This window comes from Solea solea, chromosome 11, assembly GCF_958295425.1.
Source record: "Solea solea chromosome 11, fSolSol10.1, whole genome shotgun sequence".
In the NCBI taxonomy this organism is placed as follows: domain Eukaryota; kingdom Metazoa; phylum Chordata; class Actinopteri; order Pleuronectiformes; family Soleidae; genus Solea; species Solea solea.
The window spans coordinates 17,345,564-17,365,053 of NC_081144.1; the positions used below are offsets into that span (position 1 = coordinate 17,345,564).

Below are 19,490 nucleotides of genomic sequence, written 5' to 3' on the forward strand. Positions count from 1 at the left end.
TGCCAGGTCTGAACAGGTCACAACAACTATACCAGAACAGAATAATTTTAAATTTATCATTTTAAAGTCCAGCTGCTTTATAATCAGTGCCAATGTGTTCTACAAAGGCATCACAAAAAACTGTGTTTATTAAATGTTAAATGTTTATTGTACTAATATTAAAAGCAGTTTACCCCGAACAGTTATTTAACCAAGGAACTACAATGCCATTGTATTATTTGATTGTTATTATTATTATTTTATTTTAATTTTATTTTTAATGTAAAGGTGGTATAATATCAAGGGAAAACCGTGGATCTGGCGACTTTGTTTACCTGAAGTACCGCGAGACTGTGGGTTGGAAATGAATTTAAAGACTTGATTCGTTTTTTAAAGTCTTTCTCCAGCACTGACATGAACGAGCAAAGTGGCTTACATATATTCACAAAAAAAGAACCAAAAGAAACTGAGAAAATGTTCAAAATACGAGAACCCTGGTTAAGTTTTTGGGTTGTTGTTTTTTTTTACCATGGGTTTAAACTGAATTCAATGCACTGCCTGATGTGATGTCATGTTTCCACCGCTAGGGGTCAGTGTTTGATTGGGTAAAGTAAGTAAATAGAGTGGACACAAATAATGCGGGCTTGCAAATGATTACACATGTTTAAAACACATATACATATTATATTACTTGTGAGAATATGTATATATCGTAACTATTATAATTATTTTATATATAGCTTTAGACTGTAGTTCCATACACCATTCAAAGGTGTTCTGTGTCTTTTCTCTTACAAATGATCTCTATATTTTGTAAAAGTGACCGTTTGAATTTAAAAGATTTAACAGATGTGTTGGGGGTTATGACAGGAGGAGGGTGGACAGTTTGGTGGGAGTGGGTTTGACCGTCCCGCGCGCTCCCGTCATGACGTGTTGGAACCTCTGTGTGGGGGCGCGCCTGGCGGGAGCGCGCGCTGAACTTCCAGTAAAATGAGAGCGATCCCGGCCAAAGCTAAATGTTTAAGGAAGATTTACAAGTATGTGACGTTCTGTGGATACAATTTAAAAGTTTTCATCATTAACAATATTGTATTTTTGTTTTCCAGTGAAACGTAGCCTCATTGAGTCATACTGTCCCACCAGAGAACAAGACATCCATTGACCACTGAGGATTTCAGTGTGTTTTGGTGACGTTAGGCTAAAAATAAAACTGTGGGAAATAACAGAATGGGTGGGTGTTTGTATGACTCACAATCTTAGGGCAATCCCTGTCATGGTCTTCTTTTAAAGTCATAAAAAAACACACCAGACAGGGACAGAGCACAGTCAGTCCGACCGGTCCAAAGTCATCGCCAAAGATCGTCTAATGGAAAGATGAGCAGTACAGAGGTTAAATCCATGCAGCAGCAGTGTTCATGAGGGGCCTGTTGAGTCATTTAAAATATCATCCAATGTGAACACTCAAACAGACATTATATTATTTATTGTTTATTGTTTGGCCTTGTCTGTCTGTTTGTTTGTCTGTGAGCAGAATAACAATAAGTAATAAGACATATTTTAATAATAGTTCCTTTCCTGGGGATGTAGGTTATGGCATGAGAGGGAAATGATTATCCTTATTTGTTAAGTCTTGTCAGAGGTTTTCACTCTGCGTCTTTTCTCTAGTTGATTTGATTGTATAGCAATAGCCAATCACATGGTAGCAACTCAGTGGATAGCCATAGATATGCTGTAATTGAGGTGACTTGTGTCCTGTGTAGGGCTGTGCTAAAAAAAACAAAAAACAACAGAATTTCGTAAAGAGCACTATCTCAAACACGTCCATTAGGGGTGGGAATCACAGGCTCCCTCATGATTTGGTACAATACGCGACACATATGGTCCACGATACCAATAATATCATGATACAATGATTCTCTGATGACGAGGACGTCAATGTCCATTGTCTTTGCTGTTAAAAGTCAACAAAGCAGCCGTTGTAGTAAATGAAGGACATGGTCACTAAAAGTCAATAAAAATGTATTGTCTATGTACTGTGTTTCATATTGTATATATTGAGGTTGTAGGGAATACCAAGCTCTTGTCCTGTGTCCTGTATTTGTCTTACCTACGTTTTCTTAACGTTTTTGTTCACGTTAGCAAGGCTACTGATAAGAAATGTCAGTCATCTGGCGCTCTTCAGTTTGTAGTACCGTAGAAAAGCAGCAGAGTGAGACGTCTTGTCTGCCTCTCTCTCTCTCTCTCTCTCTCTCTCTCTATCCCTCTCTACTTTTGTGTAACCCGCCCCCTCTTCCCCCTTCCTCCCTCCCATTGGACGGCTCCTCTCCACTGCCTGCCATCCCATTGGACAGGTCGTGCGGGCGATGAGCTCATATTGGTTAAATATAGTTGGGCTCGTGAAGAGCTAAAAATAGATTGGTATATAAAGCCGGCGGTTGCGCTGCTTGGTGCGCTATTCCTCTCCAACCGGCAGCTGGAGGAGTAGGGAGAGGAAGACGGAGGAGGAGGAGGAGGAGGAGGCAGAGAGAGGGGAAGAGAAGGAGGGAGAGAAACAGGCTCGTCCCTCACTCACTGACTCAGTGCAGCCTCCCTGAAATTCATTCCTCCACAAGTGTTGCACCAGAGTCACCGCTGACTCTTAACACGATGCCCGGCCACCAGTTAGGGTGGAGGAGGCAGTGACGAACTTCCTTCCTTCCTTCCTTCCCCTTTTTTCCGCTCTTTGGTTTCGATGTGAGCCCCCGTGGTTTCCCCTCACTCAGACCTTTTAAACTGACATGAGCAAAGAAGTGACTGTTTTAAAGACTTCGAGTAATTACTAATCCATACAATGATTAAGGCCATAATATAGTTCTCTGAAGTGACCCAAGAAGTTGTTTATGGTCGAGTTTGTACATTTAAGAGGGTTTATTGCTAGAAATTGTATGTGTACTCGCTTTAAAATGAAGATTTCTGTGCTATACTGGCCCTGCTTTACTGAGGCGGCCATCTTGTGCTGCCTTGTTTCTACAACAGCCCAAACGGACAAACCAGCCAGAGCTTGGGTTTTGCATTTTGAAGCAGAAGAAAATACATAAATAAGAACACTACATATGAACTTTCTTCTGCCAATCTTTTTTTTTGGGGGGGGGGGGGGGATATGTCACAATCCCAACCCTCTTCCTTTATCCGGGCCTGTGACCGGCAAAAGTGACCCAAAAATGCAGTGATTTATTTCAGTCAAAGAAAGAACAGAACAAAGAATATTCCATTTACAGATCAGCCAGCTGATCGGTGGCTTCGTGTGTGCGATTCATTTGCTGTCTGGACGTGGAGGGTGAACATCTGGGAGCGACTGCTGTGCAAGGAGAGGACTGGGATGCCTGGGAGTGCTTTGGGACACGGGAGGGGCCCACGGCAACACTGCTGCTGTTGAGAAGTAAAACAATAAATGCTAGGAGCCATATATCCATTTGTATTTTCTCCGTTTATTCCTCCTGAAGAAATAGAAGGACATGTCACTGATCACGGGTGTGGCTAATTTTGGGAAGCAAACCGTCTTAGACTCTGGAAGACTCGGGAGACGTGTTGGATTTTTTTTGGTTTAAGACTTTGTATGGAAAACCTATTGAAAATAAAATAAATAAATAAATGCATTTTGAGTTCAAGTTTATGAAGGTTTCAGTATCAGTTTCTCCGAGTTACACGTCTGAACAATCTACGAATTAGCAAACAGTAGCGGCTGAAAATGGGACTTGGCCACTACACTAAAAGTCTTCAATAACACCAGAAAAAGTCGCTAGATTTGTCACTGGTCGCTTTGGTCACTTAGGAGGTCTGAATGCTCACTAAATATATAAGTTGGCAACACTGCACTAGACCTTCAAAGCCTAATCAGAGATCGGGATGGGACGATGTAGAATATTATCGTGCATCTCACATTGCACATTTGTCTGTAACTGTGTACATTTTCTAAAAGCTTACAGATAGAGACAAAATGCAGGTAGAGGATGGACAAAAAAAAAATCTTATATTTTTGAAATATTTGGATGCACAGTCATTCGTGATGTAGTCAGTCCTGGTTCTGCTGAGACACCGTGTGTCATTAACTTCAGAGAGATTTTAACAGAGTGCAGCAGCAGCAGCAGCAGCAGCAGCAGCAGCAGTATGATTAACAGCCAGAATGCAGAGTGTGAGTGGGTGATGAAAACACTCAAATGCACCAGTCTTCTTATAGCCTTACCCAATTTCCCTGCAGGGATTAATAAAGTATCCAGATTCAGATTCTAATGACAAAATCAGCAACAATGACACTTGCAAGATCCTCCTTCTAATAGTCATTTCTGGCAGGCTATACACTGAAAGGTGTAACGCTGCCCACCACAGTTTGGAGTTGTTATTTACAGCTGCATTGATCAGAGCTTTTATACTCTCTCTGATGATCGTTGTGCTGTAGATAAACATAATCTCTTTGGCTTTCGCTGAATCCAACTAACAGTATAACTACTGCAAGTTGTCCCCCCCTTTACTTTTGTTGATCAATGCCCAAACACCAATGTGCAGTATATATTTATATAAAGCCGCCTAATGCTTTGTCAAAAAAGTAATTTTCAGTCAGAGAAGCACAGCCTGATGTGTTGTTTTCACTCACATCCACCCACTACACCACTGGTGATCAATTATCCAGCGCCTCCTCCGACTATGATCCTCGTACGTTCTATACCTTTCCTTCCCACCTTCTATTCCCCTTCCTGCCATAACGTCTCCTACGCTGCCAAAGGTCGCTCCAGGCACTTCTTCTCTCATGTTATCAAATCCGTTGTGGATTGGTATGAAAACCCAAACAGGGACAAGTGAAACATAGCTAATGTTTGGTGCTTTCATCAACATCCTGTTTTAAAACAACTTTACCATACTATTTTGTATTGTTGTTGTTATAATTATAACCTGAATTTGGAAAAATGTCTCACAATAATGTGAAATACTATATTTTTCAGTTCCAGATAACCTGTGACTAAATGTGTTGTGCCTGTGTAGACACACTGTGATCTGTATCACACGTGTAAATGGTAAACTTAGTAGAGTTTCTTGTTGTTTATAGGTTATTATGCTATTATTTTACTGGGCCGGTCCACTGGAGCTCCAATTATCATGGGTTTGACACCCCTGGGTAATATATTACTTCTATAACACCAAGCATCTTCTATTACCACCTGCTATGTGCACAAGCAGATCATGATGTCAGTGTTCATTAGTTTCGTTAGATACAAGGATACTATTTTATGTAGAATATGAATAAAAATGTAAATAGAAATTGGTTTGGCCCATGTCTGACCATTGGATGGAATTTTCTGAGGATGAAGATAATGACCCAGTGAAGACTTTTGTTCACTTTGCAACACAATAGGGAAGAGTATTGACACTGTGGGAAAGAGAGCAGCTTAGGAGGAGGTTTGTGTTCCCTCAGTGCTTCCTCTAGTTTCCATTTGCAAAAGGTTCATGGAAATGCACCATCTTGCTCACATGGTATTTCTGCCATTCCATCCCTCCATGCTGCCCCTTATACAACCTCTTTGCACACACACACACACACACACTTAGAGCCTCTCCATATTAATCCACAACATCCAGCATCATCCCACACAGGCTGAAGCTGCCTAACCTCAGCATCCCACACACTCCACTCTCTCTCTCTCTCTCTGCAGCAAAGACTCAGTGGACTGGAGTTCCGTTCTGCTCTTCCACCAGAAATGATCCAAATAACCTGTGTTCTACATAGATGTGATGATTCCTGCCTGCAATTATGAAGTGATGTACTGAAATGACTTTGTTTTATGTCAATGTCAGATGTACAGTTATGTCTTGATTTTTAGCTCAAACCTAAAACACACTGCATTATTACAGGGTGTGACGATGACACGCTGTGGTAACAGCGTGTTGTGCAACCTGCTTCATGATGAGATGAGGCTTCATGTGGAATTCTCATCCAATCAATAGGCTCTGCTGTGGAAGTTTAACTGCTGCAATGTGCCACATTTCTGCACTGCTGTAAAACCCACGATACTCGCCTCGCTAATAAATTGATCTACATCAGCTGCCATGTCGTGCTTAATAAAGTACATCGGATTTATAAGTGAGCGGATGGATGCAGGGCTGGTTGACCGTTTGGAATGCAGTGGTATAACTTTACGGGGGGTGATAAGACATTAATTACAACGTAGTTGATTGTGAAAGTTGCTGAACGAGAATTTTTCTTTTATGCACGTCTATAAATCTGCCAGCCTGTTTGAGCTCCACAGCTGTACAGATTTGGAATAGTACTGTGTCTCAGACTCATTTCCCTCCATCCTCTTGCTGTTTTCCACATTTTCAACCACCGCTCAGTTGGTGTTGCTTGTGTCACGGTGGCGTCATTATCGCAGCGTAGTGTGACCACTACTTCATCACAATCACTCGCCCATCATCCATAATTCATGTTACGAGACTTCACCCACCGCGACCACAATGAATTAGACAGAGTGGTATAGAAAGTAATTTATTACACAAACCAAAGCTAGTTTACAAATACAGTTTCCAGTCCTGTGCATGTGTGTCGTCTAGTATGAACAAACCCACATTTCATATTTACAGAATTTGTATACAGCTTGGTTATCCTGTTCCTTTGTTTACGCCACTGCTTCAGTATCCAAAATTAGGATTTAAAAATACAATAAAAACTAGAAATAAAAATGATTTGTACATTGAGGAAACCAGAGTTGTTGTTTTTTTCCTTTTAGGTATTCAGCCGAGTTTGTATCGAAAACAAAGAAGTCAGCACATATGGTTCTAGTGATGCTCTAGACAAGCAGCCGAGGGGGCAGCCCTTCTCCTGACTGCCTAACAACAGCATGTGGCAGAGATGATGACCAGTCGTCACAACCATCATCAGAAAAAAAAAAGTAGGAACTTTAGTGGCAACAAAAACAGTCTTCCACCTGAAATACTGATAGACAACATATTTATACCTTTTTAAAGCAGAAAAAATAAAAGTATAAAAACACAAAACTGGGTTTCTGGAACAGTCTCCTCCCTCCCTGTAGGTCAGGAAGAAGAACAGGAAGGTACAACACTTTGAAGAGAGTGTCAATCTGGCATTATAAGACAGAAAAGTCAGGGAAGGCTGGCGACTTTGAATTCCAATAGAAACGGCCACTCTTACAATTTCTAAAACAAAAAAAACTTTACAAAATACCTTAAAATGAAGGGTTTCCAACTCATATCAGGTGGTTTATTCTTACTCTGCACATTAGTGATCTTTATCACCTGAATGTTTCACTCCAGATTTATCCGATTGCCAAACCCGACAATGAATAAAAAGGTAATTTCACATCATGTTTCTTCTTTTTAAAGTTAACTGTTAAATTTAGATGGCAGGTAGAAACAGCTAACTGGTGAAAGAGACACACAGAAGATGGATAACATCATATATATCACAGACATCTTTCTCCCTAACATGTAGCTTGTACATTTGACCTTTAAACATGCTTAGACACAAAAAACAAAAGTCCTTCAACCCACATCAGGAGAACAGTGGTGTGCATGTAAACACAATACTCTCCCTCTCCTTGTTCTTTGTCCTGGTCTAAAACCAGGGGAAGATGAGCACCAGCAGTCAGCTGTGCGATACAGGAAGGGATGTGGGGGGGGGGGGGGGGGGGGCAAGCCACAAGCAGAGTTAGCTCAGATTGTACGATGCTGGAGTTCCCCTGCCACTTCCACTGATGAGGTATGAAGAAATTATTAAATGTTGAATAACCTTCAGATGGAGCCGGTCGCCTTAAAACAAATGCCACAGATTCACCAGCATGCGGACAGTTCCACGCCTAGTCCTTACACCGCAGCGGTTTAAACCCTGCTGCTCCTCTGAATGAATTCAACCATCACATTCCTCTTGACTGCACTGCACACGTTTGATGCATATTTAAAGCAGCAACTGGTAGTGATTTCGCGCTGCACACAGAGATGATGGCTCTTCAAACAACGTTTACTATCCAGTAATAATGACAAATCAGCTCAGAGTGAGTCTGTGAGCCTCGGCGAGCGACTGCATGGCACTGAACTGGACATGTGAGCATGTGGCTCCACTCCTCCTCTCTGGTAATACAACACACAAGACCCGAGCACCTGACAGCACATGACCATTGCTTTAATATTGTGGACACAACACTATGGAGATGAAAATATTCTTCATGCCAAACTGTTGAAATTGCACTACAAGTTATTTCACTCAAAGCTTGTATAAAAGCAGCTGACAGATATTGATTTGTCCACTTAATCATTCCCGTCCCTTTCTCAGAAACTCAACACCTCGGTATAAATAATCCACTTTTGTTCATTTACCATGGTACTCACATTTACTCACCAGTCTGCTAAAGGTCTTCTTTAAAAAAGGACCAGTATCTTCCCAATCAGTGAAAGTGGCTTGTGACACTTGACAAGGCTGGTGGAATTTTCCAGCTTGATGGTAAACCTACAGCTACAGAGCCCAATGTTTACAACTGTAGCCATTTCCTGCGCTCCCCTGTCCCCCCCCCATCCATCCACCCGCCCAACCCGGTCATTCAGAGTTTCCCAAACACAACTCTCAGGGTAATTTTAGTCCAACAAACAGCCGTTTTACAGCGGTAGAAGTTTACTGCTTTTCCTCCCGTCCCTCCCAATCCCTCAGTCCCTCCCAAGCCCCAGTCCTGTGTACAGTAGCCCAGGGTTAAAACAGTCCAAATATATATCGGCCATTTTAGAGCAGTATACATTTATTGCTCTTCTTTCCACGGCGGGCCTGCAGTGCCGCCCTGGTGGCCATTTCAAACACCTCCCGCACGCCGTCCTTCGTCTTTGCAGAGCACTCCATGTAACCGAAGGCTGAGATTCGTACAGCCATGTCCCGGCCCTCTTCTGACTTCACTGGCTCCTATGGGATGAAAAGAAAAAGAAAGATTTTAATTTAGAAGGACTTTCACTTAACTCTTCCGACATTCAGTTGTCTATAATCCAGAGACATTTTCTTAACAGTCATTTGACTCATGGAGTAGAGTTGAGGTACCTGCTTCATCTTGGCCAGCTCTCGGCGCGTGTGCTCGTCATTGCGCAGGTCTTTCTTGTTTCCTACGAGGATGATGGGAACGTTGGGGCAGAAGTGTTTGACCTCTGGGGTCCACTTCTCTGGAATGTTTTCTGCAAAGAAAGAAGAGCTTAATGACAACTGGACACCTGCTTTTAAAACTCTGTGGGAAACAAGGTGACGTTCATAATCTCAGAAATGGCAATTAACTAATGGCAAAATGAAAAAAGAAAATGCTGGAAGACATTTCTTCTCCCGACACCAAAGGAAATTTGGCTGTGCAGCAATAAAACTGATCTTTAAATTAACAGTTAAAATTTGATTTAAAATGTGCGTCAGTGAAATGATAATTCCACTTTAGTGGCATACAATAAAATAAAAGAAGATCTTCTATATATCCACCGAGCATCATCTCAGAAACTACTTGTTTTGAACAGAAATGATTGAATGAATGAGCCTTAATTGTCACTTATACAGAAGTACAGTGAAAGTACTACAATCAAATGATCTTTAATCGCTCTATTTTATGAAAAGACGTTTTTTTTTTATGATCAGAGAGAGAATTCCTTGTAAGATTTAACGCATTGTTGCAGTTTAATGGCTGCATTCCACAGCAAATGTAAGCAGTTGCCCTTCAAGTAGTCACAACAGGAAGAACACGCCATGTACAGCTTCCAAAAATAACACAACGGAAAGATGGGGGAGATCATAGGAAGGAAGGAGATGTGGTATTTTATGTTGTGCATTAACGTGTGTCGGTTTTTGTCGCCTGACCATGTGCATGTGGTGTGAACTCACCCAAACTATCAGGGCTGTCTATGGAGAAGCACATGAGGATGACATCAGTGTCTGGGTAGGAAAGAGGTCTCAGTCTGTCATAGTCCTCCTGGCCTGCTGTGTCCCAGAGAGCCAGCTCCACCTGACCAAACAAACACACACCAATTATTTACCTTTTTTTTTATAAAATCCTTTTTTATAATCCTTATATTTCTGTCCAAATAAACAGACAGAAAACTGTCCGAATTATAAGGACAGAATAACCTTCTTGGAAAAAAAACTGCAATTTAGTACATTCCCTTATTAATTCATGGTCTGAGAGTTTGAGCCAAAGTTGTTTTTAAATTGTGTGTCTAACATGCTGTGGAAGATTGTTCCACAATCTCAGTGCAGCGACTGAAAAACTTCAACTTCATCTAATAAAAAACAAACATATTTACAATATTTACTACCAACTTGTTCAAATAAAAGCAGCAAACCCATTTTGTAGCCTGTTCTAAATTGAAATTCTTACAAAAACATCTGGCATTCTATCTGTTCATTTGTAATACATGGACTCCAAGTAAGAAATGTGAGTGACATATCAAGGGCTCTCCAAGCAGACAGCATGGTATGAAAACTACATGACATTAAGACGCTTTTGTGGGTTAGCCTATAACTTATTTTTGGCAGAGACAAGCAAGTAGACGCCCGTCATTATTTTTGTGCAAGACTTCCAGTTTGCTATTTCTGGAAAGTAGATGACTGGCCTTATGCAGCAGGCAGGATGACAACAACTTTATTGTGTGTGCAATCACGGGTCGCTATAATAGTTGGTTAAAGTGAAAGGCTTTAATGGAGCAAGTGTTTTGTAAGGAACAAACTTTTTGATCCGGGGGAAACGTGCTGTGACTTGTGATTTGTATATAACCTCTACATCCATGTGCTTGTTGACGACAACATGCTTTCTGGTATGCAAGGACTTTGTATTAAATGCACCCCCATCCTGATCATCAATATGTCAATGGGATGTAGGGCTGAAGAGATAAAAATAAATGCATTTGTTTTGTTGTACAGTATAGTATAGAAGATGATATTTCAGCCTGGTTTTTATGTTTAGGAGGAAGCATTAAACTCATCTTTTACCCAAGTTAACTTTCACTCAACTCCGTGTGTGTGTGATTGTGTCTGTGCCAAGACATGAGATATAGAACTGGGCAGATAAATAACGAGGAATATGCTAAAAATGCACACCAACTTGAAATAAAACAAGCATTGCTCTAAATGAATGTGGAGGAAACACGGAGTCCATGGATATTAATGATTGTGTGAAAGTTTAGGAGCGAGGCGTTGCTGCACACTGTGGGGGCACATGGCTGATCGAGTGCGAGAGAAACATTTATTGCAGTTGTTTGCGACATGTACATGAGGCATGTTGATAACACGACGACAATAGATCTACAAGATATCATGCAGCCCTAGAACACATGGCTAGAAAACTCAAAATGATCACCCCACGCCTGGTGAGAGGCAAAAAAAACATTTCTGACATTTGCAAGAGAAACAAAAATAGGCTTGCTCTGCCAAAAGGGTAGAAAGACTGAGCATGGTTGAGCACCTAGGCAACAGAATTAGCAGATACTAGCACAAAATAACTGCTTGGAGTCAAAAAAATCATGACAGAAGGAGGCACATCTTAAAAAGTGACACAGGGTTGCAAAGACGCTTCGACCTCAAGGACCTCACCTGTTTGCTGTCCACCTCAATATCAGCGACATAGTTTTCAAACACAGTGGGCACATAGACTTCAGGGAACTGGTCCTTGCTGAAGACAATCAAAAGGCAGGTCTTCCCACAAGCTCCATCCCCCACGATCACCAGCTTCTTACGAATGGCTGCCATGCCTGGAGGAAGAAATGCAGTGGAGGTTAAAATCAAGATGATGCAGAAAAAGCACATTAAAATACAGTAAGACATGCAATTACTAAAGAGTTTGAGAAGAATATATCTCCAGAAGAGTCTATATTAGTTAATTAGAGAAAATAAACACATCAAAATGTATTGACCAGTGACGCAAGATTCAGAGCATCTCAGGGATTAGGAGACTTGAAATTGAAAGCAACAAAGTCCTAAGTTCAAGTGTAAAGGCTCTCATGCTTCATTATCAAGTATAAGTGGGCAGGATAGACTGAACAAGATACCAAGCAGTAAAATACAGTCTTAATTTCAGTGATTTCCAACACAGCAAGTACCAGTAGACGGATGTGGGTGTGTGAAAACAATCTTAAGGATTTTATTTAGGGGAAGTTGCTGCAAATGAGCAACATGTAGCCTTGAATCATTGGACTGGATCTATTCATCATAAACATGAGATATTTGTGAAAATGTCTGGTTCTTCTGTTGAACTAGACTGCAATTGCATAACTTTACATTTTAGTCAACAGTGTAATCAAATCACTAAGCAGGAATTCCCCTTTTAACATGAACAGGAATAAAGTCCAAAACGCTCTAGCTGTTGGATGAGGGAATGTACACAATCACATCATTCATCAAGGTGGCAGTACTGAAGCAAAATGAAACAAACATGTATTAGGTAGTCGATGACTGGACCTCAGGAGGGGCAACACATTACATTGCTGAATGTTTGTTTCCCAAGTTGTAGTATGATGCTGTGTCACTTGTACCCTGCCAACCCAACCTCAGTGAAATACTCAATTAATTGACAAATAATTATGAAGATAATAGGTTGAAGCCCAAATAGTACATTTTGGAAATTGTTTTTGTTTTCATTGAGATATTGTTTAAAATGGTACTTTTCGAAGAGGGTGTACTCATTTATGCTGAGCACTGTATGTGTGTGTGTGTAATGTATGTATGTATGTATGTATGTATGTATGTATGTATGTATATATATATATATATATATATATATATATATATATATACATATATATACATACACACACATATATATATATATACATACACACACACATATATATATATATATATATGTATATATATACACACATATACATACATACATACATACATCCCAAACAAACACTTGCTATATCCACCTGGCAACACCACTTCTCACATTAAGCGTGAAAATGTCAATGAGGGGATGGGAAATACAAATGTACCAAGTAAAACTCATAACAAGTTTGGTTTTTTAATGCCTGCAAGTCCCATTAGTTTCTGATCCCAAAATGCACCACACCACTGTGGGCTGCTGCAAACATCCTTGAAATGGTGGAGGAATACTGTAAGTAGGACAGCAGTGTCAAAAAAGATTAAATCCATTTCATCTGACTGGAGAAAAAAAAGGATAAAAATTGGGAGCAGCTTTAGCCTGGAGCTGGGCACATGGTCAATGACGGCAACATTCAGTACACAATAGCAACATACCCATGTTTCAATAACTGCCACTTGAGTGCCTCTAGGCAAGTCTCTAATTGATCCTTTGGAGTCCTTTGAGCCAACAAATAGTATTAAGTATATAATTGAGACAGGTAGTAATAAAAAGCAGCAGCAGCACTAACCGAGAGTCAGTGCTTCAAATCCAAGCACAATCTGATGTGACAGGAGACATGCTTAAGTGGTCAATGTCAGTGACCTGATTCAGACATGCTATTGAAATCTGTCACAAGTGATCCAATTACCAGTGAGCTACTTTTTACAGTACAGGTGTGAACGCATCCTAATGCCCCTTAAGATCAGACTACTCAAACCACATTTAAAGGTGATCTAGGACCTAATTTTATCATGTTGTTGGCTTATATTAAAATACATGTAAAATATTAACTAACACAATTAGAGCTCTAGGAAATATGGACCAGGTGGCATGTTAACCAGCACCTGCATGTTCGTAAACCGTGAACACTCGGAAGAAAGAAAATGAATCTTAAATGGACTTATTGATGATAGATTTGTCATATGTCCATACGTAACAGAGAATGCGATTGGTAAAGTTGAAAAATATATAGTGGGTAAAAAAAAATGTTTGGCTTGATGTCCAGCTCACTGTCTCAGTGGCCATCTGTCAACTGAGAGTTACTGTGGTGAGGCATGTTTGGCCCATGCATCTTTTTTTTTCCAAATAATTATTTCTGGAAGTTAACATTTTCCACACTTCAGTCTTTTTGAGTTCATCATTTGTGACACTGACAGACATTTTTGGCAGTCTGACACATTTTCTGTTTCATGTCTGCAGTAAAGGGAGATGCTTTAAATATTATTTTTTTCAAATGTGACAAGTGTATTTCCTCTGTGACAGCAGAGCATGTTACACCAGCTGTCACAAACTCTTGCAGGTCTCACTTGACTAACCAATAATGGAATGCTGATCAACTGAAAAATTGCCGACATCGTACAGACTCAAAAACCACTGGTAGCCCAGCAAAATTAAAGCTGAGAACAACCCATAATGTACAACTATGAACCCTAAACCGAACCCACACCGAAAATATATGTACTGAAAACAAATCCAAATTTCCTGATAAAGAATATTCTCTTGTTGAGGCCAAATCATTGTGGTTTTACACATTTATTTTTGATAAGATGCTTCACAAAAATGGTTGGGTAAAGTGACAAAATTAGAAAACCCAGTACAAAGACGAGGGGGCAACAGGACACAAACACTAACACTACTGAAAGTAGGTGGAGGGCTTACAGCAGAGACAGGCGTTAACATCTGTACACTTCTTTTGAAAACATGATGCAGCTTTTACAACTCTGATTTGCAGGTTGATACAATAAGCCACAGTTTATTTCAATAAAGAAAATGTGGACCTTTCCTTCAGTCTCCATCATTGAGATAAAACAGTAGGTAAACAGTAAAATGATAACTCTTTCAAACTCTTGCAATATTTTTGACCACAGACCTGTTTGTCAAAAGCACCTGTGAGACCTGTGTGTTAAGTGAAACACTAATCATTCTGCATTGTTTCCTTCCACAGCATGAACTGCATTTTTAATATGGTTACTGTGTCCTTTATGATTCATGAGTGTGTCCTATAGAAAACCCCACACAGACAATGGTTGCACCTTAATCATGTCAAGAAATACCCCACACAGTCTATGGGGTGGAAAATTAGAGTGGCCTAATTATGGCTAACCGACTGCCAACTCATGTGAAAACACGGCAGGTGTTTTTCGTCTTCCACTCATCAAATATGGTAAAAAATATATTTCAGCTTAGCTGCTGGACTGCTGCATGTAGCAAATAGTATTAAATATAGACTATAAATGTATACACCAAAAATGCATCAATTGGAAATCAAGTAAATTTGGATTTAGATCAAGTAGTCAATACACCAGCAGAGGAAGATATGATTATATGCAGCAGCTTCAAGTACAACGGTGTATAAAACCTGCAATAAATCATGCTTGCATGCCATGGGTTAGTGTATTAAATAATGCTTCACAAGCTTAAGAGTACAATAAAATAAATATATTAATCATAAATACCCACAAAATAATCATTAAGAATAAACATTTTCCATGTGTGAATAGCATAACTTATATAGGGAGCAACCAAATTGATTGTTTTCATTATCTATTCATCTGTTCATTTTTCCTAATAATCAATTGTTTGGCAGAACAGGGCGATGTTTTCAAGCGACACATTCTTCAAATATTTTGACCAAGACATTCACAGGATGAGACATTGTCACAGAGGAACAAGGAAACCAGAACATAGCCAGGTGAACTTATCTAGATAGGTATTACACGTAGCCATAATTGAATTCTCCCTGAACAAAAATGATCACTTCAGATATCGTTAATGACATTTGTCTTATCCACTATTTGTCATTTCAGATATCCACTACTTCAGCATTCATCAGACAAATCACATCACTTTTTCATACTGTTCAACGAGTTTGTAATGCATTCCTTCAAATGCTGATCTGCAAAAGCATCACTATCCATACTTCCGTACATTTACAGACTTTAATTCCAGTTAAAAATCCCCTGTAATCATGACAAGTGCGAACTAAATTGTTAGTTATTCTCAAATTGAAATGATAAATTGTACACATATGTACTAGTACTTATTTACAGTATATATTACAATTAATATAATGGGTTGCTTAAGAGAGCCTCCAGTGTTAAAGCAAACATTGTTTTAGAACCAGACAGCCACTGGGTGGGTCAGCAGAAAGATGGCGTCATCACAGAGGCAACAGATGGCTAGTGTGTCCGCAGTGGAAGAATGGGTGGGTGGCCCGGATCCAAACTAAACACCAGCGGAAAACACTACAGCTCTCACTGTACAAGACCTCTTAGCAGTGAATCTATGAGACAAAAATCTTCAGTGGGGGGAAAACTTAAATATCCCCTGTCAAGCAGATACCATGTGTCTTGTTTTCAGCAACACTTTTTTAACACTTTCAAAACGACAAAAAAGCCGGTTTTAGTGACAGAATATAGTACACTCGTGGCTTAATAATACTAATGATTTGAGCGTTTTGGACCCATGTTAGCGCAAAATAAACACGGTGTACATGACGCCCCAGTGAGCGGTTTAGAGGCTCGTCGGAGGCAGGTCAGGGAAAGAGCTTCATTGTTTGGTTAAAGCAGAATCGCCTCCCGAACTCAGTCACTACGGTCCAGTTTACAAACACGGTAGAAGTTACCCCAAATATCAACTCTCTGTTAAATCACTTGAATGCGTCTCTGTCATGTGGGACCCCGCACTCAAATCGCCGTTTGCTCCTAATAGAAACTGTGGCAGGTACGAAGCGGCGGCATTGAGACTGAGGTCGATTAAAGGAAAGGCTAATTTGGCTACCGTAAGCTAACTCTGCTAGCCTTTAGCTTTGTTAACACGGTATTTCAAAGCACCGGACAACTAAAAAACTCAAAGACTTTAGCTTTTAAAGTGGACAGCTTTGAAAAGACACATCTTCACATTCGTCGGGAATATATGGAAGTAGTTTACCTGTAGTTTCTGTGGCTAACGGACGGGTTTTTCAGTTTTTGCCGACCGGTTGAATCGTTTGGTGCTTCCTCCCGTGTCTCATACAATGAATTACTTCACAAGAGCGCGCAGCCTGGGTTTGTAGTTTGTAGCTTGTGGGGAGGGGGAGGGGTGACGGGCACGAGCCGGAGAGCCACACCTGCGCGGGCACGACATGTCAGAACACTGAGTTGAAATCTTATGAGCTGCGTGGAAATGTGTAATAGCGGTGCAATTATACTGAGCTATAAACACAGTCTATTTTCGGACATTTGCGTAACTTCCTCGGGCTTCTCGTGTGCGTAAATGTAACGGTTCTGTTTTTAAACATCAGTAAAGCTGTATGTTTATAATTGCAGGTGGACTTTACGGATTCCGTAAAGTTTTGTTCACGCCTCGTGTTTTTCACACGAATAACAATGTCTCATTATTAACATTTATGAAGTATGGGATAATCAGTCAAGGGGAAACATTATAAAAAGTAATTATAGATCTCTCTTAACAGTTATGTTCTTCTCCCAACTTGATTTAATTGAGCAAACATCCAACCAGCAAATAAGCTGTAACTTTTTGTCACTGCAGTTGTCTGATGAACCAGGAAATATTGTCCAGATATAGCATGTGCTTCATGCGCCACCTAGCGGCCAGTTGAGGTATGCATGCCAGAGGGCTCTTGGGCATCTCTTGAAATTGCATACACTACACGCACACACACAAATGGGGAGCCACTTTTTATAGATGACCCATTTCACTTAATACATTCTGAAAAGAGCAAATTGCAAAAGAAAGTGGATTCTTTTTACAACTTTCATTCTCTGCCATTTCTGTAACAACTTTGAATGAGTAAACCACACTACTGTGTGTGTATATGCTGCTGCCTGTATAAATGACATTGTAGTACTATAAACATGTCATAACTAATTGAGAATTGTCTAAACTTATAACGTGATACAATTGTATGTCTGCTCCTGGTTTCTCTCTTTTATTACTACCACCCCCACCTCTCCTCTGTCCCACATTTTTCCTTTCATCCCAACCGGTAGGGGCAGATCTTTGAGTCTGGTTCTGATTTCTTCCTGTTAAAAGGGAGATTTTTTTCTCTCCACTGATGCCTCGTGCTTTTTCATTGTGTGAGGTTTCTCTGCTCTTTATAATGTTGTGAATGTTTTTGCCTTGTGATTTGGCATTATGCAAATACATAATTAAAATGAATAGGATGGAAAATTCTGCCAATTTATTCTTCCCTTCCAAAACATTTCCCCCAACTCACCTTGAGAATGACTGCTGTAAAGGTAACAAAAGTGAGTGCGTTTGTGTGCATCCACACACATTCAGTACATGTATACTGTCCAGATTTCTGCTGGCTGGTCTTTCCAGCTCAATACTCCCTTCTGGAAAGGGTAACCAGAACAAGTACGGCGGGCACAACTCGACTGTCTTTCTGAAGGTTTATTCCACATACACAGTTAAGCAGCAGTCAGTTAGCAGTTAGACAGTTTGTTAGTTTGAAGTTAGTCAGTTAGACAGCATCTTGTTAGGTTGTAAAACCGACAAGTCGTACAGGTTCTGATGATAGATAGATTTACAAAGGCGCATACGAAGGCAATATATAACAAAACATGGCTTTGACGATGCACCTTAAAGGCACTTTAAAGGCCACATAGACCGGAAGCTCCAATTAACGCTGCATTTGTGTGTGTGTATCTGCGTCATTACCTCGTTTATGAAACCCTAAAGTTCCAAAACAACAGTTCAGCCACTGCTGAGAAAATAGTGTTGTATTGTTTTCCTGGGCTCTGCGAAGCGGATCGGCACTTCCTTAATTTGATGTCGTCATCAGAAATCCTCACCACTCCTCTCACCACCGTAGCACTAGTCCGGGCACATCCGGTTGCGTACATTCAACCGCAGAAGAAGAACTACTCTCGTTGTAGCTGCTGTGATGCAGAGCATCCACCGTGCCAGAGGGGGAGCTGTGTATCTGAGAGCTGGCCTATTTATTATGTCACTTCCAGGTACCTGGCCAATCACAGGACAGTGGGAAAGCTCTCGTTGGCTGGCCAATCACAACACAGTCCACATTCTGGGGGTGTGATTTTGGTCTGAAACAGCGCGGCTGACGAGAGTGTCAGTGAGGAGATATTTTGATCGGCTCGTTTGCAGCGATTAGTAGGATTATAACCATGAAAACAAGTTAATATATGTAAGTAGACCTCCATAACTAACATATATGTGTGATACAAGCATTCAATGTCACCTTTAAAGGCAACGGTGCTTTGATACCAGTTACAACAATGAACAGATAAATAGAATGAAAGACAAATAGTTTTGCCTGCTAGAAAGTTCTACATGTACACATGCACACATAACTAGACTCAGTACTCACCATGGACCCAGACATACAGCATTCCTCATCCTGTACCTTCCACATATCAACTAAATGCCTAAGCCCAACCCCCAACCCAACCTTTACTTTATTCAGACCCTAAAATCAAGTTTTAACACTCATAATCAAAGTCAAAATGGCCTTACAGTAATACATCCATCTGCCACCAGCTTCTCAAGTGAAAACTAGTGTCAAAATGTACAAACATACTGTTCTTTATATGCAAGGTCACGGAAGCATACTCACATTTTTTTCTGTTGTAAATAACAGGCATCGAGTTACTCCTCCAACTCCAGGTCCTGTCCTTCTAGTAGGATCACACTCGC

General features: G+C 40.4%; 1 protein-coding gene across 1 annotated transcript; it reads right to left on the reverse strand.

Annotated features, from left to right (window-relative positions):
- Positions 1 to 6,477: 6,477 nt before the first annotated feature.
- rhoab (ras homolog gene family, member Ab) lies at positions 6,478 to 16,910 on the reverse strand. Its single transcript, XM_058643060.1, has 5 exons — positions 16,761 to 16,910; positions 11,561 to 11,718; positions 9,857 to 9,977; positions 9,041 to 9,171; positions 6,478 to 8,908 (listed from the first exon to the last, which is right to left on the reverse strand). The coding sequence occupies exons 2-5, from the start codon at positions 11,714 to 11,716 to the stop codon at positions 8,735 to 8,737; spliced, it is 582 nt and encodes a 193-aa protein (XP_058499043.1). The 5' UTR covers positions 11,717 to 11,718; positions 16,761 to 16,910; the 3' UTR covers positions 6,478 to 8,734.
- Positions 16,911 to 19,490: the final 2,580 nt, after the last annotated feature.